At 43.9% G+C, this 25,422-nt stretch overlaps 1 protein-coding gene across 2 annotated transcripts in view; it reads left to right on the top strand.

The window, feature by feature from the left end:
* The window catches only part of TENM4 (teneurin transmembrane protein 4), a 600,742-nt gene that overhangs the window by 555,947 nt on the left and 19,373 nt on the right, over positions 1-25,422 (top strand). For both annotated transcript variants that reach the window (XM_063394390.1, XM_063394392.1), the window contains 4 exons: positions 9,883-10,055; positions 13,510-13,745; positions 20,109-20,405; positions 21,598-23,212. In XM_063394390.1, the coding sequence (XP_063250460.1) occupies positions 9,883-10,055; positions 13,510-13,745; positions 20,109-20,405; positions 21,598-23,212 (2,321 nt within the window). The remainder of the gene's footprint in view (positions 1-9,882; positions 10,056-13,509; positions 13,746-20,108; positions 20,406-21,597; positions 23,213-25,422) is intronic.

The following is a 25,422-nucleotide window of genomic DNA, read 5'->3' as shown; positions in this document are numbered from 1 at the left end:
AGGCTCAGTTCCAAATTTCTTTGCTTAATACACTGCTCCTGCTCTTGCCTTGAAAAGAACTGATGGAAACTCTGTGATTAATCTTTTGAAATGTTATTAGCATTTCATCAATGTTCTGCTTGCAATTACTGTAGCAATATTCCTCAGTGAATCCAAGTTAATACTCTCCATCTCTTACATTGAATTTACTTGAGAAGGCCTTAGGGAGGAAAAAGAGGGTGTTTTTCTCCACAGAAAGCCAGCTGTATTGTCAGGACTGTTGTGCTAAATCAGGAAGGTATTTTCTTTTTGCAAAGAACCCAGTAGTTCCTGTACTTGGAAACAGATGCAGCCACAGATAGTGAAGCAAACTAAACATTACAGCTAATAATGGTCAGATTTATACCTCAAATGTAATCTTTTATTTTAAAGTGCAACTGAAAATATAAAGGAGATAAAATGAGACAGAAGCTCAAAACCAACTTGCTCTGTGGATATATTTATAACAGTGATCCATTATTTCTTGCTGTCCAAGAAAATAGAGCATTTGTGAAAGTCATCACTCCAGTCCTTTTATGCACTTCAGAAGTGTCTTAAGAAAGCCCTTTAGAGCTAAATGGAAGACAGCATTCTCCAGTGGCTGGACTGTGGAAATCTAACTAGAGCAAGCCAGCACTGTGTGATAGCACAGCATCACTGAATTGTGACTGTGCCTTCAGAGATACCTCATCCAAACCTGTGATCACTTGTCTCTGTTTACTGTTCCTGACAGTTTCTGGTCAACCATATAAAACTACAGGGTAAAAGTCTGTATCTGAATTAGTTACTTCAGCCTCCCTTTACAGCCAGGTGGAGAGAAACAGGCCCATTCAAGGTGAATTTCTTATGAGTTATGTCAGGTATTTCCTTTAGGATGAGAAAAGTTGTATTCTGGAAGTTTATCTGTGAAAAGGTAGTAGAGAATGATGAGTTCAGATACAGATATTTACATTGCAGATGTCTACAGTTTGGTCAAATGGATCCTCTCAGTCATCTGAGTTATTTATAACTATTGTTTGTGATAATTACCTATATTATTGTTACTGTTAGAAAGCTTTTTTTATATTCTCGGCCTCTATCTTCCATGCTTGAATTGGAGGCTATTCATTTTCATGTCATTGTATCCTATCCTATCCTATCCTATCCTATCCTATCCTATCCTATCCTATCCTATCCTATCCTATCCTATCCTATCCTGTCCTGTCCTGTCCTGTCCTGTCCTGTCCTGTCCTGTCCTGTCCTGTCCTGTCCACTAGGGACATGGAAGGCAGATCAGTGAATTACAGGGATTGATTCTGTCCAGGTTTTGCATGTGTAACCAGGGAAAGAATATAAAATCAGACTGATAAAATTAGAATAGGAAATAAGGGTCAAATATTTAAATTGCTTGGTAAAGTAGGTTTCATCCAAACAAAATATATTCTTGTACAGTTTAATGCCAGGGTACACATATAAGTGGGGTGAGCCTTGACTCTTGGAGTTGTAGCAAGGCATCGAGTCTTGGGTGTGATCCTGACCTGATTCCATGGCAAATCTGTCTAACTTGTTACTTGGCTGGACAAACTAAGTGAATACATTTACTCATCACACTCTATTTGTGGTCGCTAGTAGGAAGCTGATTTTTTTCCCTGTGCAGCATTGATGTGACTAATGTTGTCAGCTCCAATGACGTTTATGAAGAACAGTGGAAATTGAAGGCTGGGCAGAAGAACTACAACAATGCATTCATAGGGAGAGCAAGAAAGACTTGACTTATTTATCTCAGCATGAATGAGACTGGGAAGTGTCCAGGTCACAACATGTCAGCCAAAGCTCTCACCTAGAGAGAGGGTGTCTAGCAGAAAAAGGCTTGAGAAGGGTGTGGGGCTGGGAAGAGAAATTCAAGTTGAGAAGAAGGTGTGCTTTTGTAAGGCTGAGATGACCTAACTGGTAGAGTGACCAACCATGAATGCACTATATTCTCCATTTCTTGGTATCTTAGATCAGGACTCTGATGCCTTTCTTAAAATATAATCTCACCAGACAGAGGGATTTGCATGACTCAAATACAGCCTACAGGGATGAGTCCAGGCATGGCAGAATGAAGTCTAAAATCCTTGTTATCAAATAAACTGAAGAAGATGGTGTAAACCAAATAAAATCAACATTCACTACCTTCATGTTATTGGTTTCTCTATCAGAACATCAGGAAATGTACACTGGGAAGGTTTAAGTGATTTAGAGAATTCCTGTGAACATGAGTGGCTGCAAGGTGCTCTAAAGTAGTTTTCAGTGCTGACTGAGGGGAAGGGCCAAGTTCATATTTCTATTTTGCTCATGGAGAAAGAAATAAAGGCATAAAATCTGACTCAGAGGAAGTTTCATGTTTCTCACAGCACACAAGAGTTGTTTGTGGGCCAGGACAAGCTGGACACTGCTGCCTAAAAATTAAGAGTAAAGTAGATCCAGCTGGCACCGGTGGCCCCATGAAGAACATCCTCAAAAGATTTACCTTCAACTGAGTGTCTACAAAGGTCCATAAATCAGAAACCAAACATGACAGAGCAGTGGTGTTGTGAGAGGGGCATCACTACATGCGTTCATCATGGAATCACAGTATCACAGTATGGCTTGGGTTGGAAGGGACCTTAAAGAACGTCTAGTTCCAGCCAACAGAGCCAGCATGCCTGGTTCTCCTCCAGGTGCTGTTCTTACCAGGGCATTTCTTAGCCTTTACCATAAGGCTGCAAAGAGCTCTGACATGTGGGCACATTGGTGTGACTCTGGAAAGGAGGGAAGGAGGCAGGATACACTGATGCTGGAGTACTGGAGGTCTGTCTCTAGGGGACACCAGGGAATCCAAGTCCTCCTAGGCTTCATGCTGGACTGGCACATTGTCCCTTCATTTCTGTGGGGAAGGAGATCGGTGCTGGCTTCAGGCAGTGGCAGACTCACTTCTTTCACACATCCTACACCCAAGCCTGCTCTAACAATCCTGTTTCATCAGGTTTAGCTCTGAGTAGGACTCTGTGTATAATGGTGTGCAGTTTCCCTTTTTGTTTGAGAGTGAGACTTAGCTCCCTACAGTAATTAGCCTGTCCCCAAAGACCTGTCTATGACTACTTTGAGGGTTTTAGCATTATGTAGACCTTTTCTGCCCCTGCAGTAGGCTTGACATTATCTGTCAGTTAATGCAATGCACTCAGCTTGTCCAGTAACTGGATTAAAGACTTTTCTTCCCATTGAACTGGTGACGGTGACAGTGATAATCAGCAGCAAAGGAAGTTGATCTGGAAACTCAGCCAGGGAAATGACTTCTTGTTCAACTCCTCCAGTCAAAGACAAAGGATGCTGTGTGACTACTTGCTGCTTTGTTGTTGCTGCTTTTCAACTTGACCTGAAAAAAAATTGCTACCAGCCTTTACAAAGTTTCTTAGCAGTTGCTGTTTGTCTGCTTCAGAATCCGGAAATTCTTATTAATGGATTTGTTTAAATCAAGAATACAGCAATTATCTTGATTAGTTCACTGAGATGTTATCACTGTACATTAATTCAATTTCCCTCTGAGCCAAAGTCAAACCTTCTAAGCATTATTTAGCCCAGATGAGGCTCTTTTACTTGGGTCCTTTGTGTGTCCAATTAGTTTTGAAGGTCACCTCCTCCCATACAGACTCACATTGCTCCAGCCAAGCGCAGAAATTCAAAACCCTTCCACAGACTCCCCAAGAAGTGGCTCTACAGCTGCCTGGAGGGCAAAGGGTCTCATGGAGCCAGATCTTCAGAGGAGTGATAAGGGGAGCCTTGACCCGTAACACTGGGGGCTGTTTTACAGAGAACCAAACTCTGCCAAACCTCACACACTGTAATGGATGGAAGGTAGGAGCCAGCTGGACTGAGCAAGGAGGACCTTGAACAGCTTCCCAGTGACCCCCAGGGCTCAGCAGAGGTCCCACCCCAGCACCAGCAGCTTTTGGTGCAAAAGCCAATGCCCTGGTCTGTGTGACTGTGACTTTTCAGGTCATACACAGAATTCTACAGGATTTGATTTAGTGTAGTTCAAGTAAGGGTCTTGTTCTACTCCTGCAGCAGACTGTAGTAGGAGAAACACCTTTGGCTTTTGTCCTCCTTCCTCTTTTGGCAAGATTTCTTGGTTCCACTTGTTCCACAATTTCTACATGATAAAATGATGAGATTCTCATTATTGTTCCTCTGACAAAGTTGCAGTGAAACTCCACTAAGTGCCATGATAAAATAGCAGTCCTCCAATACCCTCAGTAAGTTGTGAGGTCACATTTTGAGCCACTGCCGTGCCCTGAAATGAATGCCTGATAGCAAAGTTTAGTTGAGAACCAAGGGAATTATGAGTATCATAAAAGCTAGAAAGAGATCTTCCTCTTCTTTTTTTGGGCAGTCAGAAAATTCAGCAGACTGTGACCACAACCTGGCCTTTGGTCATTATGGAGAGGACTTGCCTTCATGCATTTTGAGTATTATCGGTTTGCCTGTTATAGATTTATTTTTAATGTTGTGTTTAATGTTGTTTGAAAAACTGGGATGAGGCGAGCTTGTTAAGAGGCACTGGGTGCACGTTGGTATAATCACATGCAAAATATAGTTTGCAAGGTCCATTTAGACACTTTGGCACTAAATGCAATATTATTATAGTGATGTTTTTTTCTGATCTATTTGACTTGTGTTTTAAAAGGCTGATGAAATGTGAAGAAGCTAAAATGAGGAAACACAGAAACTCAGGCAAGAAATTGATTTCTGAATAGATGGTACTTAAGGTGCTCTTTAATTCCCAAGGTCCAGGTCTCTACACAATAGTAATGTGATAAATGAAAGCTCTGAATGTTTACAAGCCAACAATTAGACCTCATAAGCACCAAATACCATTTTAATTCTGTGCATTGAACCTTAGCTAAATACGTTTCCAATTGGGAATGGATGGCAACGGCTTCCTTTGCTAGCCTAATAATTGCCACTGTAATTGTAAGTGCTGAGGCTTTGCAGCAGGTTTGAATGGGAGGCAGCAGCTGTGTTAGCAGGTGATGGATTCATTGCTCCAAGTGGCTGCTGTGTGCACTCCCATGCTTCAGTATTTCTTTAATTCTGGGGCTTTCAGAGCATTTGGAGAACACAGAAGTCTTAGGCTGTGATGAAAACTAGCCCAGCCCTAAATCCTGATGCTGTGGAAACAGGCTAGGCAGCTTAGCTGCAAAATGAGGTGACTAGAAGAGATTTATGTTACAGCAAATACCAGGGCACACCTGCAGCTAAATAAGAGCCAGTCGCTTGGCCTTCCTCTCCAAGCTGAGGTGTGCCCTGTAAGGGCCTTTATAGGGCTGAAAGCAGAGGTGGAAGGAACTGGCACATTTCACTTGTAAAGCATATTATCTCCTTGGGATGTGCAAGTCTTCACTTCCCTGGGAGACTGTGGGTATGTGATGGATGATATCAGGTATGTGTTGTGTGAGCTAAATCGGGGAAAAGAGGGGAAATGCTCCAGTTCTGAGTAAAAACAGAAAAGAGAAAGAGAAAGAGAACTTTGCTTGCCAAGAAGAAAGCACTGTGTGTGTTCATGCTAATGGGCTTCCCACACCTCCTTGGATTGCCACCACAGTGCTAAAAGGAGCTTTAGTCTGGACCGTGAGCATTTTACACTTCATCTGTCACCAGTTAAAAATAATAATAAAAATGGGAATGGTCTAATTGTCCTAGGTTCTCATTTTTCTGCCTTTGTAAGGCAGGACCTCCTTGCAGCTGCAAATCAGTGAGCTTTCCCCCCCAAAGCCAGTCCTTGGCAGATCCCTGTCTGTCTGCTGGGCAGAGAGAGGTGCAGCAGCTCCTGCACATGCAGAAACACAGATGGTCCTAGTTCCTTCTGAAGGAGGGTAATGGGGTGACTAAGGATATGCCAAAAGTCTAATGTACTTCTGCAGACATCTTAAACGAGTTCCAGCAGATCATTCCAGACTGTTCTGGCCCAAAAGGAGCCTTGCTTCTCAGGATCCAAAGTCCCAAATGAAAGTTCTTGCTCTTGATGAAGTAGTGTGAGTTTTGTACAGCTGTAAAAATGTAACCGTGTAAATTGAGTGTGTTGTACTTAGTCATTTTGACTTTACAAGAAAAATGTGTGCACAGAGGTCTAGGCGCCATCAGACTTTCATGCTTTTTTTTCTTGCCTAGAAAAACCTAATTTAACCTTGCCTATTTTAACCTAATTTGCACAAGCAAAGGTTACTGGCAAATTTCTCCAGTTGCATATTTGCAAATATTATTTATTTGCCCAACAGAGGTGGAGAACCATTTGTGAGGGTGCTAGAAGCTTGAGGTCCAGGAATATTATAAAAATACCATTTAAAAGGCACTACAGAAATACTATATAAAATAATATTTATTTTACACTACATAATATTGCATAAAAATGCACTACTTGCCTTTTAATCAGAGCATGCTGCATTCAGACGAGGGAAAATGGCTTTAAACGGAACGAGGGTAGGTTTTGGAGTAGATGATAGGAAGAAATTCTTTGCTGTGAGTGTGGTGAGCATGGGTTGCCTGGAGGAGATCTGGCTGGCCCATCGCTGGATGTGTTCAAGGCCAGCTTGGATGGGGCTTGGAGCAGTGTGATCTTGTGAAAGGTGTCCTGGCCCATGGTGAGGTGGGTGAAACAAGATGATCTGCATGGTCCCTTTCACCCCAAACCAATTTGCATTTCTGTGATTTGATGAATATAAGGAGTTGGCTGTCTGCTGCTGGGGGCTGTTAAACTGAGTATCCACCGGGTTTTGAGGCTTTCTCTGGAGCACATAAGTAGGACTTGCATGGAGTAAAGGTTTTGTGCTGACTCTCAGCATTTTTCTGAGTGCCATTCTATTAGGACAAAAAGCTATGACTCACAGGACAGTGACTCAGCACTTATCACATGAACAAGCTCTTTGCCCATGCCCTGGCTTTTGCACTCCTTATTTCCCTAATCTGCAATCCTGTTTCCTTTCGTGCTCCTGTTACACCAGACTCACCTGTTAGATTTCAGTGCAACACATCTAGATTTTATTTACCTTTATTGACCTTATTTTTAGGAGGCAGATCAGGCTTATTTTTAGGAACAGCTCATTTTTTAAAATCTAAATGAAGCAATAGAAATAAATCACTCGCACCTACTAATCCACCAAGTCAGAGGTACCAAATTCAGATTCATCTTACTGAAATTTCAGAACATTTGCAAACTTGATTATACCCTTACAGTTCAGACTGGTTTATATATATAGATGCTGTGGTAGAAGGAATTTGGGGTGTTACACAACACACCTTCAGTGATAACAATGTTTTCTCTGCTCAGGGGAGAGACTAAATCATATCCCTTGTGTCTTGTCTCAGCAGATGGAATAAAGAGACTGCCTGTGATGTTTTCTGTTTAAGATTCACATGCTGGTTTAGGAGGAGATGTACAGGTGACTGGAGACAGTACAAGCAAAATATATTTGTATCAGTGCAAACAGGGCAGCCACAAATCTGGAGTAAATTGTTTGGTACTGGGAGCACTTTAGTTCTGGCTCTTGCATGGAGATGCAGCTCAGATCCAGGCTGTGTGTTGCTAGCTGCTTGGAAAAGCTTCAACTGATCTCTGCCAAACTCCTGCAATGCAGTTCTGTTTTCAGCCTTTTCTTGTTTTGTTTTCTTCTTTCTTTTCCATTTTACAAGTGGCTGATTGATTGCCAGGATATCAGAGGGAAAGGGCAAGGCTTGGATAATCCATGACTGATTGGCTGACTGTGGAGGGCAAATGCTTTCTTCTATCTTACTACCTCCCCTTCTGCTCAGTGGGCACTCATGTGAAGGTGTCTCCAAACCTGAAGGCTGGGGAGATTTGCAGTAAGGTCACCCACTTAGTCACTGTAACCTAAACATGAAACAAAAATCATCTTTTCAACCAGCCCTTCCTCACATTAAATCACTGCCACCATATTTCAAAAGTGAAGTACCAGCACTGTGTTCAAATCTGGAAAAAATGAGAGTGGAAGAGGAGACCAATTTTTTTCTGTATAGTGCAGAGCCAGTCCAGTGACTGCAGGGTCTCTCATCAGTTGCAGTTCAAGAGTACTTTGTGTTTGCCTTCCCCTGCCCTTCTGCTCCCCTTTTCTCCCTGGGTTTTTGTTTGGCTTCTGAGTTTTTTTTACTAGATGGGGGGTGTATTTCCTTATTCCCCAGCTCAGAGTAGTCCCAAAGAAAAGCATTGAGAGCTCCTCAACCATCTGCTCCCTCCAAGGTCTGATCATCTGTATCCAGATCCCCTCTAAGACAATTCTCTAAGTTATTCTTTAAAAGAGTTGGGCAGTGGGGTTTTCAGTGCTCCATCTGTTCCTCTGCTTGACCAACTGTAGGCCTTAAAAAATGTTCTGCAGCTTCTAACTTGAACTTTCATTGTTTCCATGTACTTTCTGTCACATCCTCAGTAGACATGATATGCAATTTATTATGATCCTCTTCAGAACACTCATTGTTAGGGTGGCATCTTCCCACTTCCTTGTTTCCCCTTTTCTGAGAGAACTCTTTTATTTTGACTTTGCCTCTTACATCAGGTTTTCTAAGCTTGTTATCCTTAATGTATCATTTACATTACTTCATTCTGAGGAATGTGCTCTTCACTGGACACTGCATTCCTTCAAAGGCTCACCACTGGGTAGCACAGGAGAACAAGACCTCTCTGCTCACCCACCATATACTTTGCATCCCCAAGTGATACATTTTCATAATATCATCTAGTTAGTTTCATATAAATCCTTCTTGAAAGTGTTGTGGGCAGGACTTGAAAAAAGTCAAGCATTTATCCCTGATTGATTTTCTGGAATTTTTCTGTTTCTCCCTAACTATTTAAATGCACCTTCCCTGAAGGTCCATCTCATCAGAAGGTCTAACAGCCCTCCAGAGATTAGACAGCAGAGCTCCCAGTTGCTCTCCATTTCCATTACAATAACCTCACCTCAAAGGTCCTTTGCCAGCCTTCTGGGTCTGTGAACCTTTGTGTAATGCCACAGATGGGAGGCATAATGGTGGGTTTGCTCTCTTAAGTCAGGAGGGCTCTAGACACAAGTGTCTGTTTCTCTTTTTATCTAAAATAACTCCCCCAGCATGTAAACTGCTGTGGGGCCTGTGTGTATGAAGCTTATTTTACCTGGGCCCTGGTACATAGGTGTGCACATCACAGAAACCTTCCCAGATGGTGCTTATGTTGATTCCTCATTGGAAAAGCCAAGGACACAGTAGGGGTGAAAACTGTTCTGCTTTTTCACACTTTTAAATCAGTCCTTCCATATGGTCCTAGGAACAGTAAAAGGTAGACATGGAGGTTCAGCTGTGCTCAGGACTACACCATGCTCACAGAGGACAGCTCTCTACCTGATGTGGCCAAACTGGTCTTTGCTGCTACCTTAATATTTAGCTTTTTAAAATTAGATAGGAAAAAAAATTAAATTACTGAGCTCAAGACACAACCAGACAAATCAGTTGGTGACCTTCAGAAATTCTGAGTTATTCTAGACAGGATGCAAAGGCCAGTGTTTTGCTGTAAGTCACAGCATAGTAGATGGGAAATAGAGTTACTCTTGTAAACAAGAAGCATAGTACAGGTGAGGAGTGTTGGAAAAATATTGTTAAAACACAAGCTAATGTGTATTTAGTAATCTTCTAATCTTTACTTCATTTTCTCCAGCCAAAAGCTGTGATTTCTTCTCACGAGGCCAAAAAATGTCAAGACTGTTTGAAAGAGTGATGGTGCATTTTTCTCTGTGAAAAATCCAGATGATGACTTGAAGAATTGGTCTCTGCTTTTTAGGATGATTCGCCCTCTGTTGGTTGCCTTCATTACATTCTCTCCTTCAGGTACGACAGCTTTGGCCGCCTGACCAACGTGACCTTCCCCACTGGCCAAGTGAGCAGCTTCCGCAGCGACACCGACAGCTCCGTGCACGTCCAGGTGGAGACCTCCAGCAAGGATGATGTTACAATAACAACCAATTTGTCGGCATCGGGGGCCTTCTACACCCTGCTCCAAGGTGAGTTGGGCCACCATCCCTCTCCTGACCAAGCTGCACTCAATGGATTATCCATCAGGAAACAGGCATCGTCTTGATAATCCCAGCACCAAAAATCCCCTGCATTCTCAGTGCCCCAGAGCTCCCCACATGCTGGTACAGACACACACTCACACCTACTTAGCCTCATTCCCTAGCACAGTGGATGCTCTGCAGCTGTTTTTCTGCTCCGTTCCAGCCAGTCCCCTTGCCGTGCAGGCTCGTGCAGTACATCATCATCATTACCATTATTGTTGTAACTAAAAGGGTTGCATAAATCAAGCCACACTTGCAGCCAAGCCCTTTGCTTCAGTCTCTTAGTGCCTTCTGAATTAACAGTTGCTCTCCTCCTGGAACAGGCTTCCAGCTGGTTGCTGGAGATCTGATTCTTTGTTCGCTGGTGTTTCAGGCGTTCACAAGGAAGCATCCAGAAAACTGACCATCCCAAAAGGTCTGTGTGTGAGCTGAGAGGTGGTGTGGAGAGGCGCAAAGGAGAAGTGGACAGGTGGGGTAGGACTGGTGAGACCAGTTTGTGGCTGTGGGAAATGAGCACAGTCGTGCCTGTGGTAGGAAGGTGGGAAGCAGAGGACTGATTAGGTGGAGGAAAAGGAAATTAAGTGGGAAATTAAAGAGGAATAAGTAGCAGGGGAGCACTGTGCTGACATGCTGATAGTAGCAGAACCTGTACTGCACTAGCAGTGCCAGCCTGAATCTCCAGGTTCTGAAAGCTGAAGCCCCTTAGGATCAGGATGAGCTATCACACCTGTTCCCTGGGGCTTGGGGAAAGGGAAGGAACTTCCAGACTCTACTTTCTTTACTCCCCAGATCTCATTCACTCTGTCTGTGACTGATTACAATGGGGTATGAACATCTTTTTTCCTTGTGGGGAACAAACTGCTCCAAGTGGAGCAAGCATGTTCCAGAGTGACATTTATTCCCCCATCTCTGGGATACAATTTCTTTCCCCTCCCTGTAACAAGAAAGTGCCTGCTATGCCTGAAACACTGCTTTTACCCTTCTGAAGAGCACAGCTGAGAGGGTTCCAGCCCCCTCAAGCTGTCCCCGTACCTGTAGAAAAACCCTTTCTTATTCTTTACTTGAGCCTGTAAGACAGATGCGACCTACCCCACCCCATCTCACTCACATTAAGATGTGTGGCAACTGCACAGACATGAGGTTGGCTTCATCTCAGGAGCCTAATTAAGCAATAGAGCCCACTGTTGGGGGCCCTTCAGTGACAAAATTGACTGTGGTGTGTTTTATATACTCAGTGCTGAAGGCAGTTATATAATGGTGCCACAGTCAATTCTGTTATTGTCCTGCCCTCCGGCACAGGGACATTCTGGCCATTAGAACACGTGGAATTACAAACAGCTGAACTATCAAAATAAGTATAAAATTATGAAACTGTTTGCATCTGAAGAAACTCACTTAAAACAAAGATCTGGATAATGTTCCAGAAGAGGTGGCTTGGTGAACCAAATTCTTGGTGAACCTTTCAGGAAACCTGGATCACGCTGTGAACAGTTGAGATCTGAGAAGGGATTTTCACAAGATGGAAAATTCCTGTAGGATGGATTTAGGAGCTTCTACAACAGGCATATCAACACTCCACTGGGATTTTGTCTTCTGGACTAGTGACAAAGTGAGCATTTGTTCAGTGCCAAAGTAGGGTAGTAATGCCCTAGAGCCAAACCAGCCTAAAATACAGCATCCAATGGCCCACGGATTTCATGTAGCCCTTGAGAAATGCCTTCCAGAGCCAGGGAAGAGTCTCCTCTTGGGAAAATGTTGAAAGTGGAGGATTTACATTCCTACTGTACTACGGCACTGGTGACAGTAACCTTTCTGTGCTGCTTATGTAACACAAAGGGAGCATCACGTGTCTGATTTATTTCACGTAAACCTTCAAGCCCCCCTCTGCTTCCTGGCGAAGGAAAAAAGAGGGAGGAATATATTCACTGTTCAGGGATATTTCACTGATTTGATTTAAAGCACATCTCCTAATACTTTAGCATCAAATTAAGCATCTAAGAATTGTGTGGCAGCCAACTGGCTGGCCCTTCTCTCCATTTGCAGACTCAAGCATGGAGGGGTTTGATCTGGCTGGAGTCTGTGTCAAAGACCATCAACCTAGAGTACTCAATGGTAGAGCTAAAATACTTGGATCTGCATTGATCACTGGGGTATGTTTTTGGCAAAATCCTGTGCTCCAGCAGTTTTGCTGTCACTGCTGTGTAAAGTTGAGCAGTGGTTCTACTGAGGTGTCTGGCAGAACTACAGCTGACTACCACAGGAGCAGGATGAGACCTACATAAAAAAGGACCAGTTGGTGTCACATTTCCTTCCCTAGCTATACCAATCTGTGCTCTTTGCTGATCTATTTCTTGGGCACAAGATGATTTCACTGTGATCTTACTTCCTGCTGAGCTATGGCAGAGCAACTAGTGAACAAAACCCAGTTTGCCTCAAAAAGGAAAAGCACTTAATGGGAATTTTCAGTGGGTGTTTTTATTCACAATTAAGAGTTTATGGCAGCCTGGGAGACAGAAATGGTAATATTTTCCAGCTTTTGAGGAGCTTCAGATAAGGCAGTGTTTGTATAATATGTTTTTAAAGCCATTCTGCACTAAGTCTCATGCTTTCTTACCCTTCATGAGCTACTCTCCGGGGAGATAAATGCCAGCTGGAGATTCAAAGGATGGGCTTTCAGCCTGCCTGATTCCTGAAGGATGTGGAAGAGAGATTTCTTTTCTTATCAACTCCTCCTGAATTCCCAAATACTGGCCTCAAAACCTGATCTTTCAAGAGCTAGTGGAGGCCAGATGTATAGAGACATGTGGGAGCTTAATGCCTCTGCTTTCTCTCCAAACATGAGAACTTCAGTTGCCTCCTGAAAGCTTTCTCAAGGGAAAGGATTTGGCTGTTGTTTGGGGAGCTGGTTAGCATTAACTTGCTGTGCAATTTCCTGTCACTTGTGAGACAGTGAATGAGATGAGGAAAGTAGGTGGCCCCACTTTCTCATATACTGTTGTGAAATTAAGATCTTTAGGATATAAAAGCATGGAAAGTTTTCAGTCAGACTGATTTAAAACAAATATCTCACCACACAGTGTTTTAGCTGTGGTGGAAAGGAAGAGGTTTGAACCTGCATCCTTTGGTAAGGTATTACACCATTTTTTTCACTTTTTTTAACCCGTGCAAGACTTTCTGCAAGAATATGAGGTGCCAAACCTCATCAGAATGAAAAAGCAATTGTCCATGTTTACCTTCCCTGATGAAACAAATGTTTTGCACCCGTTGAGTGGGACAGGTAAGTAACAGAGTGCATTTGGTTACAACCGTCCACAATGCTGATGCAGTCTAGGTGAAGGAGCCAATGAAGAGCTGGAGTTGTATCATCAAAGATGAGCAAAGAACTCTTTTCTGTCTTCAGACCAAGTCCGAAACAGCTACTACATCGGTGCTGACGGCTCCCTCAGACTGATGCTGGCCAATGGCATGGAGGTGGCCCTGCAGACCGAGCCACATCTGCTGGCTGGCACCGTCAACCCCACGGTGGGGAAGAGGAATGTCACCCTGCCCATCGACAATGGCCTCAACCTCGTGGAGTGGAGGCAGAGGAAGGAGCAAGCCAGAGGACAGGTCACTGTCTTTGGACGCCGGCTGAGGGTAAGTGAGAACCACGAGCACTTTTGGCCTCCGCTTCCCGTCTCATCAGTCCCGTCTCATGGCAGAAAGGGATGGGTATGATTTGTATTGTCTGCCATAGGCATGGAGCTGCAGGACAGAGAACTGGCTGTTCACCCTCAGTGACATAACCTTGATGACTGGAGTATATCATTATGTCCCCTTATGTGCTGATATTCCCTTAGCCATCAAAGGTGGTACTGCTGATCTCCCTACCAGCCCTTGGGTCACTGGGAATGCGAGACCTCCCATCAGACACCACAGGTTTAACCATCATCTCAGGCTGTTTGAGCCAGCCAGGGACAGTCATAGTTATAAAACACCACACCAGTTAGTGTGTTAGTGCAGGTGTTTCCTACCTGTGCTGCTGGCAGTGATAGAGCAGAGCACTGAAAGCCTTCTAAGCATATCAGGACAGGCTGAGAGAGCTGGGGTTGTGTAGCCTGAAGAAAAGAAGGCTCCAGGAAGACCTTAAAGTACCTTCCATTACCTAAAGGGGCTCCAAGAGAGCTGGAGAGGGACTTAGGACAAGGGCATAGAGTTATAGAGCAAGGGGGAATAAATTCAAACTGAAAAAGAGAGAGTTTGGATTAGATATTAGGAAGAAAATCTTTACTGTGAGGATGGTGAGACACTGACGCAGGCTGCCCAGAGAAGCTGTGGCTGCCCCATCCCTGGAAGTGTTCAAGGCCAGGTTGAATATGGCTCTGAGCAACCTGGTCTAGTGGAAGGGGAGTTGGGACGAGAAGATCTTTAAGGCCCCCTGCTACCCAAACCATTCAGTGCTTCTATGAATACTGTGCGTTGGGAAACCTTAGAAAAAACTCTGGATTCCTGAAATTGCTAGCCTGTTGAACCTGTTGAAGAACTGGGCTCGCAAAGCATTGCACCACAATTGCTGTTGTTCCCTGAAGTGTTACAAGCAGCTCCAGCCTGACAGTACTCTCCCTCCACGAGTGCCCAGGCCTTTCTGTGCTTGAGACTGATGTGTTTTGAAAACATTGTTCCGCACAATGCACCTCATACTTGTCAGGGCTGTTTAAAGATCTTGCCCAATAAACTGTAATTCATCTGCTAACTGCTGGCAAAGCTGGGAACTTGTAATAGCAAGTCCTGTGCACTCACCCTGTACCTTGCTAGTCTCAGAGTCACAGGCTGATGAACGGTTCCTGGGAAGCTGCTCAGCACCTGGCCAACTCAGACCCTCTGAGAAAAATGCTTAGTGCTGTGTAATGCCACCACAGCAAAGGGACTGCAGCTATTTATTCACACTTAAGCTTGGCAGTAAATATCAATGCTCTGGTTTCAGGATATGTGTTTCCCAGTCCTTGCTCTTCACCTCTTCCTAGTCCCTGCTGCATGACCCCTGCCACTTCGGTGTGATTTCTCCCATCTCTCCTCACTCGCACTTGTCAAGTATTTCTCTTCAATCTCTCCAACCCAGCCTCTGTTCTTTTCCCCAGGGGTCAATAGCCTCATATTTCATTACCAGGAGAAAAAATGCAAACAGTAATGAAAGCTGAAGCTGTTATTTTCAGTGTGAACTGCTGTGTATCTGCAGATCAGTTGTCATCATGCTTTTTTGTTGCATATTTCTTGGGAGATTTATTTTATTTTACTTTTATTTTATGTTACTTTTATTTAATTTCATTTATTTTCTTTTATTTCATTTTCTTTTATTTTATTTTAATAACTGATGAAATTTGCAGAAAGGTCTTTTTCTGAAAAGAGAGGACATTCTGAAATCTGCAGCTGGGTCACAGCTATTTGGTGTTCAAAACAGTTTCCGTTCATTTAGCCGCAGCTCAGCTGCCTACATCAATTTTATCTCCCAAAATTTTTGCAGTAGATTCAAACACAGAAGCTGCCTGTGTTTTATATTGTACTACAGCTGGAAAAACACTTGCAAAATGAATTTCAGGCTAGTTGCTGGTATCCCTATAAATCTGCCAGCATTTGTTAACATTTTGAGCCTATCAGGACCCTTCTAGTGAAGCAGAAGTGCATCTTACATGGTCGAAGGACTCAGATAGGGCTGTGTTCAGGAGTTCAAAGCAGTTGAGGGTTAACAGGATGTTTTAAGCTGTGTGCCTGTGTGTGCACGGCAGCATCTGCACCCCTCATACAAAAACCTGCAAGGTGCTAATTGCCTCCCTGGGGATAGCACAACATTTAATATATTCTCTGTGTGATGTTCCCCTCTTCCCTCACACTAATAATAGCTGCTTTCCCTGGCAGGAGAAAAACTTAGGAAAGTTGAATTCAAGTTAGTTTTGTTCATTTTGGAAAATGTTACTATTTTCTGCTATATGTGACTAAGCTACTACTTTCCCCCTCACCCCACTGCTCACATGAGACAGCAGCAAAGACATGGTGCTGCATGGGGAAAGAACATCCCAAGGAGGCTCCAGAATCATTCCATGAAGCCTCTGAAGCGAGGACAACAGGATTTGGATGCTGTAAAAGAGTGATCTTTTCTGCTGCCATCACAAGGATCCACTTTTTATGAGTTGTGCCTCTTCCTCCCATGGTGTGCTTGGGAACTGGCAACCTGTTGCCATGAGCTCGACCAGCTCCCAGCACGATGGGGCCACTTTCACAAGTGCCTCCCTGACCCTCCCTAGGACATAATGCATTACACAGTTCCTTATTGCATGGATAAGGCACACAGCAGGGATTTCTGCACGGATGAGGGGAAAGGGAACAGCCCTGATACCTTTTCCCCTGTTCCACCAGTGCTGACCTGGCCCTGTACTTGGCCAGGCAGCTGCAAAGCAGCACACATATGTTAAAGCAGCCCCTTTCACTTCTGCTGTCCCAGACACCCCATGAGAAGTTGGGATGCTTTATCTGCCCACCTGGCAGTGAGATATCTTTGGAGATTGGCTGGCTATGAATTCCACCAATCCCTGGCCAACAGCAGCAACAGACTCCATTTGCAGAGAGAGCATTAGGTAAACCCTGCTTCAAGGAACAGGACTCCTCCCCCTTTTTTTTTTTTTTCTATTAAACGAACTTGAATTTTTCAATAAAGAAGAATGTAAAATAGTCTCTGACAATAGAGCAAATAGGACAGCAAAAAGTGACAGAGCTGCTGGCTCAGTTCTTCTATTTATTTAACCGTGGTAACTCCTGTCATGTCACCTTTTTTCCCAAGACCCTGGCAGCAGGTTGATGGTGGCATCAAGGCTTAATATCCCAGAAATCCCCAGAGCAATCATGACCAGAGAGGGATATGGTGCTAACCACTCCTGGTATGCTGACTAATAAAGGTGGTCCAGGATGATCTCCACAATTCCTGCAAGACATTGAGGTCTGGCAATGCCTACTCCAACAGTTTCAGCAATTTTCTGGGGAAGTTCCTTTGTAGGCAGCCATTCCTCACATGGATGTTGTTGGCTTCTGGAGTTCTCACTGCAGGAGTATTTTTTGCCATCCTTTGCTGAACATTGTCAGGTTGTTTTCATGAGAATCCTCTCCTTTTTGGGGCTCTTGTGTTCCCAGGAAGATCAATGCACGTTGTTTAATCATCATTTAAGCTAAAGGAGTGCCAAAGGAAGCACTGGAGAAATCAGAGATGGTGGTGTGTTCAAGCTTTTTTTGTTTTTTTGCAGAGGAAGCTAAGGGATTGAATAAAGTACTGTGGAACGTGAGTTTGGGGTTAAATTTTGTATCTCACACATTTAAAAAGGGATGTCAAATCCACTGTGAACTGTAGATTTAAATTTACCCTGTCTTGATCCTGTGCTGATCACAAACCTTGTCAAACACTCTGAGGGGCAAAACCTTTTTGCAGGAGGTTTTCAGACTCCATTCCAGGGTAAGGTCTGGGATGGAGGATGGCACTTCATTTAGCTGCTCACCATAAAACACCGTTATTGGACTGCAGCCTGCAGCCCTGTCAGTTCTTCTGCAGAAAATTCACTTCTATACAAGGCATGCCCTTGAACAAGTATGAAAAAGATTTAGACCCTCTTCAGAGGCTACTGGCAGAGCAGGGTTCACTTTGCTCATCACCTTGACGGGTTACTGTTAGCACTGCAGCACTTCTCAGATAAAAGAGGCAGTACACCAAGAGAGCAGAAGAAAACAAATCATTAAAAAATAAAATACAGGAAAAGGGAGATTGGTTCCAACTAGTTGCACAGACGTTGCTTGCCAGAGCATAGGGAGGGTGGAACAATTTATGGCACCAGTCAGGGGATACAGACATTTGGACTGAGCTTAAAGAGCTGTCCAGGGATCTGGTGTTTGGTCCTTCCAGCCCAGTGAATGGCACTGCTCTGACATACCTCTCAGGAAGACCTCATTCAGCCTGGATTACTGTTCCAGCCCTAGAAAAGCTCTTTCCAGCTTTCTTGGCAAAGACCTGGAGCAGAAGAAGCTGCAGCTGCCAGGGTGGAGCTGCTCTGTGAATATATGGGAGGCAGAGATGCTGTTGCTTCCTGCTTTGCTTTTCTTTCTTTTTTTTTTGCAAGGAATTGCCACTCATGTTTCTCTCTATATAGCAGAAAGCACCTAGGAGATACCAAATTCCTCTTAGTTACACATGTGCATCTGTACTTAAGAGTTTTGATACCTTTTTAATTATTTTCCAGCTTCCCTGTTTCAGTGGCTGATTTCTTCTCTCCCATTGCACATTTACACTTTATTTCACACATATATAATTAGAGCACTGTCTACCTTTCTACAAAGTTTCTTCTCTCAAGTCATGCCCACCTTTTACCCTTGTTACTCATAAATTGGAAATTGTTGTTGCACTTGCATGTTCTCTTACATCATCCTCACATATCATGGCAACAATTCCTTCTCTCCCCAGCTCCTGGGATATCACCTCTTGAATTCTGGCTTTCTGCTGTCCCCATTCTCCAGGCTTCAGCATAGATGTCTGCCCATGCAAGACAAAGGCACTGCACTGATTCAGCCTTTCCTTCTCCTGTACTTCCAGGGATGATTAACCTCTTCTCTGTTGATTCAACCCCATCATTTCTCTTGGTGTTTAGGTCTCAGGTACTCCCACATCCCTAAAAATACAGCAGGAATTCAATCATACATCCTTCACCATTGAGCAATGGCCAAGCTCAAAGCTGGAAGAGGCAGAGAATGGTGCTCAGGTCACAGAATTGTAGAATCAGATATTGTTCAAGTTGAAAATGACCTCTAAGATCATCAAGTCCAACCATGCAAAGCCGTACAAGTCAAACTAAAATAAAGACCACCACCATATTCACCACTAAGCCATGTCCTCAAGTGCCATATCTGCATGTTTTTGAACACTTCTAGTCAGGAATGTCAGTGTTACCCAGAGCAGGATAGGGCAGTGTTTTCAACTTGATCTAAAAACCTCATAGCAAGCAGCAAACTCTGGTTTACTGACTGTAGCTGAAGGGCTGCAAAGGGAACTGAAAACCAAGTCAGTTCTTTGGAGTTTGAGATTCATCCAGGAAGAATCTAAACCCTTCCGGAAAAAAGACGTTCACTAGCTGAAAGAGATTTGGAAGTGGTGGAATGGAGAAAGAGTTCTCTTTACTGGCAAGCTCATCCTGGGAATACTGGTCTTCCTTCTTGCTTTCAGACCATTACTTTGCTGCTGTGGTGATGTGGCTTTGTAGGTCTCCTTGCACACGTGGCTAAACATGAGTTGTATTATCAGCTCCTTTTTGTATTGCTGTGCACTGCAATCCCTGAGTCAAAATGTATTCCTGCTCTTGCCTTTGAAGTAAATACTTTTGCTTACCTCCAGTGCCTCTGCATTTCTAAAGACTGGAGTATAATTATGCCACTCTGAATAACCCCAGGACAATGAAGTTAAATTACTTCCTGCTCTGTGTAACATTACAATGGTTAAACTCTCCATATTTCATCTCAGGGGAAACACTTAACCTCCAATGCCTGCATTATATTCAGTAAACTCAGAGAAAAGCATTGTTTTTTGCTATGTTGGCAAAACATCCATCTCTTTTCTGCAAGTGTTTTTTGATACACGTGAAAGCAAAATACTCAGTATTCTAGGTTTGATAAGTAGAATATCTTCCTTGCAACAAGCTGTCATTCTGCGTTCTGTAGGTCACATCTGCTGTAGCAGTCCTAAACCTAGATTTGAGATATAATCAGTAGTCCTTCATTGTGGTGTTTCAAAAGTGCCATACTTCTGCCTCTCTCCTCACTGAAGTCAGTAAAAGCAATGTTAAGACGACTCCTTGCTTTAACAATTGCATCTTATCCAGTGGCAATGAACAGCTGGATACTCTCCAGTGTGATGTAAAGAGGTATTTGGTGAAACAAGGCTAGTCTTTCTAACTTAAGCTGTTTCCAGCTTCCTAATTCTCAGTCTTTCTCCTGTAGGTTCACAACAGGAACCTGCTGTCCCTTGACTTTGATCGTGTGACAAGGACTGAGAAAATCTATGATGACCACCGCAAGTTCACACTCCGCATCCTGTACGACCAGGCAGGGAGGCCCAGTCTCTGGTCACCCAGCAGCAGACTGAACGGGGTCAATGTCACCTATTCCCCAGGAGGACACATTGCAGGGATTCAGAGGGGCACCATGTCACAAAGGATGGAGTACGATCAGTCTGGCAGAATTACATCCAGAATCTTTGCTGATGGTAAATCATGGAGCTACACCTACTTGGAGAAGGTAAGAATGCTCTTTACCACTCAGAGATGGTGCATTTGAGGCACGTGGGCTTTACTCCTTTGGCATCAGTACAGCTGCACTCCTTCACCTCAGGTAATTGCTGGTCCTTATGGTCCAGTCCTCCTCTTGTGGCCCACTAAGGTGCACATAGTGGCTTTGGTGCCAGACCACCACAGAGCAGTTGAAAATCATCTGAGATGCTTTTTCCAGTCATGCTGAGAGCATGCGAACTGTGAAGCTTTGATGTGATTTTTTTAAGCATGATCTTGCTTTATTAAGTTGAATGCAATATAAAATATGCTCAGATAAAGTCAGCAGAGTGAATAGTAGGTATTTCCAGTAGGATTTTCCATGTGAAAATGACTTCTACAGCCTGACATCCTGCCTTCTTCAAGTGGCCCATTTCTACTTACAAAAATACAAGTAATTAATGAGTGAGGCATTAATTCAGCCACAGTGCTGTAGCACACTTTGCAGTGTTTCCCAGGGCCTGCACTCTGTAGGTTAAGATGGAACTTATATTTTCTGGGTATTACCTTTCAGCATTGCACTGTGACCCACAGATCCATATACTATATACCTGGGACTGGAATTTTTTATTCCTGGTTTTTGAATAGCGCCTATCCCTAAAACAGTGTAAGGAAAGTGTAGTTCTGCCATATCTTTTAAAAAGAAGAAGTATTGACTTATTTCTTGTATTATACAATCTGTGGATTGTTTGTTATATGACAAAAAAAATCCCAGAACTAATAAGCATGCAGGCAGAAGTTTGGAGGAAGAGGATAATAGAAGATGGGTTGACAGAATGAATTAATTCAGCATTGGAAATTGTTGGGGATACTTCTTCAAGCGTTGTTTAAGTAGCTCTACCAATTTTATTTAGCTAGTTTTCAAAGGCTATTGGCACAGGGAATTTGGTAAGACAGCTGTAGGGTAGTGATTTGAAAAACTGAGGATTCTGGACTTGAACCCTCCTCACTGCATTAACTGCTTCTTCTACTGACCCACTCCTGATTGAGGATACTTGATGTGCCATGTGCAGCTCCTTACCTCTCACTGTTGAATTCTTTGGGTGCAGAGATTTGTCCTATTTGCCCCACTCTTTGGACTGAGGAATCTAACAGGTTTTGTGAGAGTATAATTTTGCTCAAAAACCAGGGATATAATCTATATTTTTCTTTTTCCCATCCAGTCCATGGTGCTGCTCCTTCATAGCCAGAGACAGTACATCTTTGAGTTTGACAAGAACGACCGGTTGTCCTCAGTGACCATGCCCAACGTTGCCCGTCAGACTTTGGAAACCATTCGTTCCATTGGTTACTACAGGAACATCTACCGGCCGCCGGAAGGCAATGCCTCAGTAATTCAGGATTTCACAGAGGATGAGCAGCTCCTCCACACCTTGTACTTGGGCACAGGGAGACGTGTCATCTACAAGTATGGGAAGCTGTCCAAGCTAGCTGAGATGCTCTACGATACCACAAAGATCAGTTTCACGTACGACGAAACCGCGGGCATGCTGAAGACCATAAACTTGCAGAACGAAGGGTTCACTTGCACAATCAGGTACAGACAGATAGGACCCCTCATTGACAGACAGATTTTCCGCTTCACCGAGGAGGGCATGGTGAATGCTCGCTTTGACTACAACTATGACAACAGCTTCCGGGTGACCAGCATGCAAGCGGTCATCAACGAGACGCCTTTGCCTATTGATCTCTACAGGTACGACGACGTGTCAGGCAAAACTGAGCAATTTGGTAAATTTGGGGTCATTTACTACGACATCAACCAGATTATCACCACTGCTGTCATGACCCACACTAAACATTTTGATGCCTATGGCAGAATGAAGGAGGTCCAGTATGAGATATTCCGGTCTCTCATGTACTGGATGACTGTGCAGTACGACAACATGGGGAGAGTGGTTAAGAAAGAGCTGAAGGTTGGCCCTTACGCAAACACAACTCGTTACTCATATGAATATGATGCTGATGGCCAGTTGCAGACTGTGTCTATCAATGACAAACCTCTCTGGCGTTACAGCTATGACTTAAATGGAAACCTCCATCTGTTGAGTCCAGGGAATAGTGCCCGCCTTACACCACTCAGGTATGACCTCAGGGATAGGATTACTAGGCTGGGGGATGTGCAGTACAAAATGGATGAAGATGGCTTCCTGAAGCAAAGGGGCAATGATATTTTTGAGTACAATTCAGCTGGCCTGCTCGTCAAAGCCTACAATAAGGCAAGTGGGTGGAGTGTGAAGTACCGCTATGATGGCCTAGGAAGGAGAATCTCCAGCAAAACCAGCCATGGCCATCACTTGCAGTTCTTCTACGCAGATCTGACCAACCCAACCAAGGTCACCCATTTGTACAACCACTCGAGCTCTGAGATCACCTCCCTGTACTATGACCTCCAAGGCCACCTTTTCGCGATGGAGCTCAGCAGCGGCGATGAATTCTACATAGCATGCGATAACATTGGCACTCCTTTGGCAGTCTTCAGTGGGACTGGCCTAATGATCAAGCAGATACTGTACACAGCATATGGGGAGATCTATATGGACACTAATCCCAACTTCCAGATCATCATCGGCTACCATGGAGGACTGTATGACCCCCTCACGAAGCTTGTCCACATGGGGCGGAGAGACTACGATGTGCTAGCGGGTCGCTGGACAAGTCCAGACCATGAAATGTGGAAGCATCTGAGCAGCAATAACATAATGCCTTTCAACCTGTATATGTTCAAAAACAACAACCCCATTAGCAACTCTCAGGATATCAAATGTTACATGACAGGTAAGACATTTATATTAATAAACATTTTCACAAGCTTACCATCAGTAAATAGGTGGCATGGTCTAACACCAGATGGAACTAAGCCCCACACCACAGCTGCTCAATCATTCCTCCCAGGTGGGATGGGAAACTGAAAATGTGAGAAAACCCATAGACAGAGATTGAGATAAAGACCATTTAATAGGAAAAGCAAAAGCTGCTTATGCAGAAGAAGCAAAACCAGAAATGTGGTTCATTCTCTACTTCCCATCAGCAGGCAGCCATCCCCAGGACAGCAGGGTTCCATCCCACAAAAGTGGCTTGGGAAGACAAACACCATCACTCAAATGTCCTCTCCTCCTTTTTCCTCCCCAGCTTTACATGACACGCTGTGGTCTGGGATATCCTTTGGGTCAGTCAGGGTCAGCTGTCCGGCTGTGTCCCCTCCCAGCTCCTTGTGCACCCCCAGCCCCCTCGCTGGTGGGGTGGGGTGAGAAGCAGAAAAGGCCTTGGCTCTGTGTGAGCACTGCTCAGCAGTAGCAAAACCATCCCTGTGTTACCAACACTTTCCAGAACAAATCCAACACATAGCCATGTACCAGCTACTCTAAAGAAATTTATCCTCACCAAAACCAGTACAATAGCTAATTCCTCTCTCAACGTCCTGATAACCATGAGGTTTTCCATTCTTTAATTAATGGACACAAGTTTTAGTTTGCTAGTTGGACCCACATGTACAGGGCATGTTAAATTCATTAGCATAGACAGAGATTGTAATTCCCAAACCTGTTTCCTTTTCTTTTCTTAGACGTTTGTTCCTTTTATTTTGCTTACAGTTTTTTGTCCCCTCAGATATATGAAGTTTAGCTACCAATTAATGTCCTGATAACCTTTCTCTTTGTAGAGGGGCAGCTCTGTTTACACGGTTTTGCCTGGAGATTTATTTGCTACTAAACAAATGGCATACAGATTTGTTTTAGCAGAATGGCAAAAGAATTTAAACTTTTCATTACAGTCAGCCATTTCAGAGCATCTACATGACTACTGCATTACTAGCTATGTAATTCAAAGTTAACCTGTCCTACAAAATTAACAGTGTCTACAAAAAGTCAAGAAAAGAAACTGCATTAGACTTAAAGGACAGATTTTGGGGCACACCTACCCCAAAGCTTGACACAATCTCTGAACTGCTTCCCCTGAAACTTTGTAAAATTGTTGTAATATGAGCTCTGGAGTATTTTTACAGAAAATCCTTTTGTATGTTAAATGTCCTTCCTATATTCATAGAATCATAGAATCATTTCATTTTGAAAAGACCTTTTAAGACTATAAAGTGCAACTGTTAACCCAGCTCTACCACATCCACCACTAAACGATGCCCCTAAGTGCCTCAACTACACATCTTTTAAATCCCTTCTGGGATTGTGTCTCCACCATGGCCCTGGGCAGCCTCTTCCAGTGCTTGACAACTCATTTTGTGAAGAAATTTTTCCTAAAATCCAAAAGAAACCCCCCCGGTGCAACTTGAGGTTATTTCCTCTTATCCTATTGCTTGTTACCTGGGAGAAGAGACTGACCCCCACCATAGTGCAGCCTTCTTCAGGCAGTTGTACAGAGTGATTAGGTCCCCCCGAGCCTCCTTTTATCCAGGCTGAACACTCCCACCTTTCCCAGTCACTCCTCATCAGACTTGTGCTCCAGACCCTTCCTCAGCTCTGTTGCCCTTCTCTGGACATGCTCCAGCACCTCAATGTCCTTCTTGTAGTGAGTGGCCCAAGACTGGGCAGGATTTGAGGTGTGGCCTCACCAATATCACGTACAAGGGGACAATCCCTGCCCTGGTCCTGCTGCCACATCATTGCTGATACAGGCCAGGATGGCTCTGGCCTTCTTGGCCACCTGGGCACACTTGCATGTGTGCCATCCCCTGCCTGTACTGGATAGCAGTGGGAAGGACCTCACTAGCAAACTCCCCCCTACCACTGGTGTACTGTCCCCAGGTTTATCTCCAGCCAGCTTTGTTTTATCCCTTTCCCCCTTCAAACCTAGTTTCACAGTGTGTGCAACAGTGGTAGCAATGAGAAGAGTTTGAGAAGTTTGAGAATACTTCTTGGTGGGACTCTTTTCTAGATACTTCACATTAAAAAGCCAAGTGCCACAATCCCACATCAAGTGTACATACTTCTTAAGGAGATAGAATTGGTTTTTAAATGCTCCTGCTGCATCCATCA

The sequence above is a fragment of the Prinia subflava genome, chromosome 3 (assembly GCF_021018805.1).
Source record: "Prinia subflava isolate CZ2003 ecotype Zambia chromosome 3, Cam_Psub_1.2, whole genome shotgun sequence".
NCBI classification, from domain to species: Eukaryota; Metazoa; Chordata; class Aves; order Passeriformes; family Cisticolidae; genus Prinia; species Prinia subflava.
This window is presented reverse-complemented; position numbering and strand designations above follow the sequence as displayed.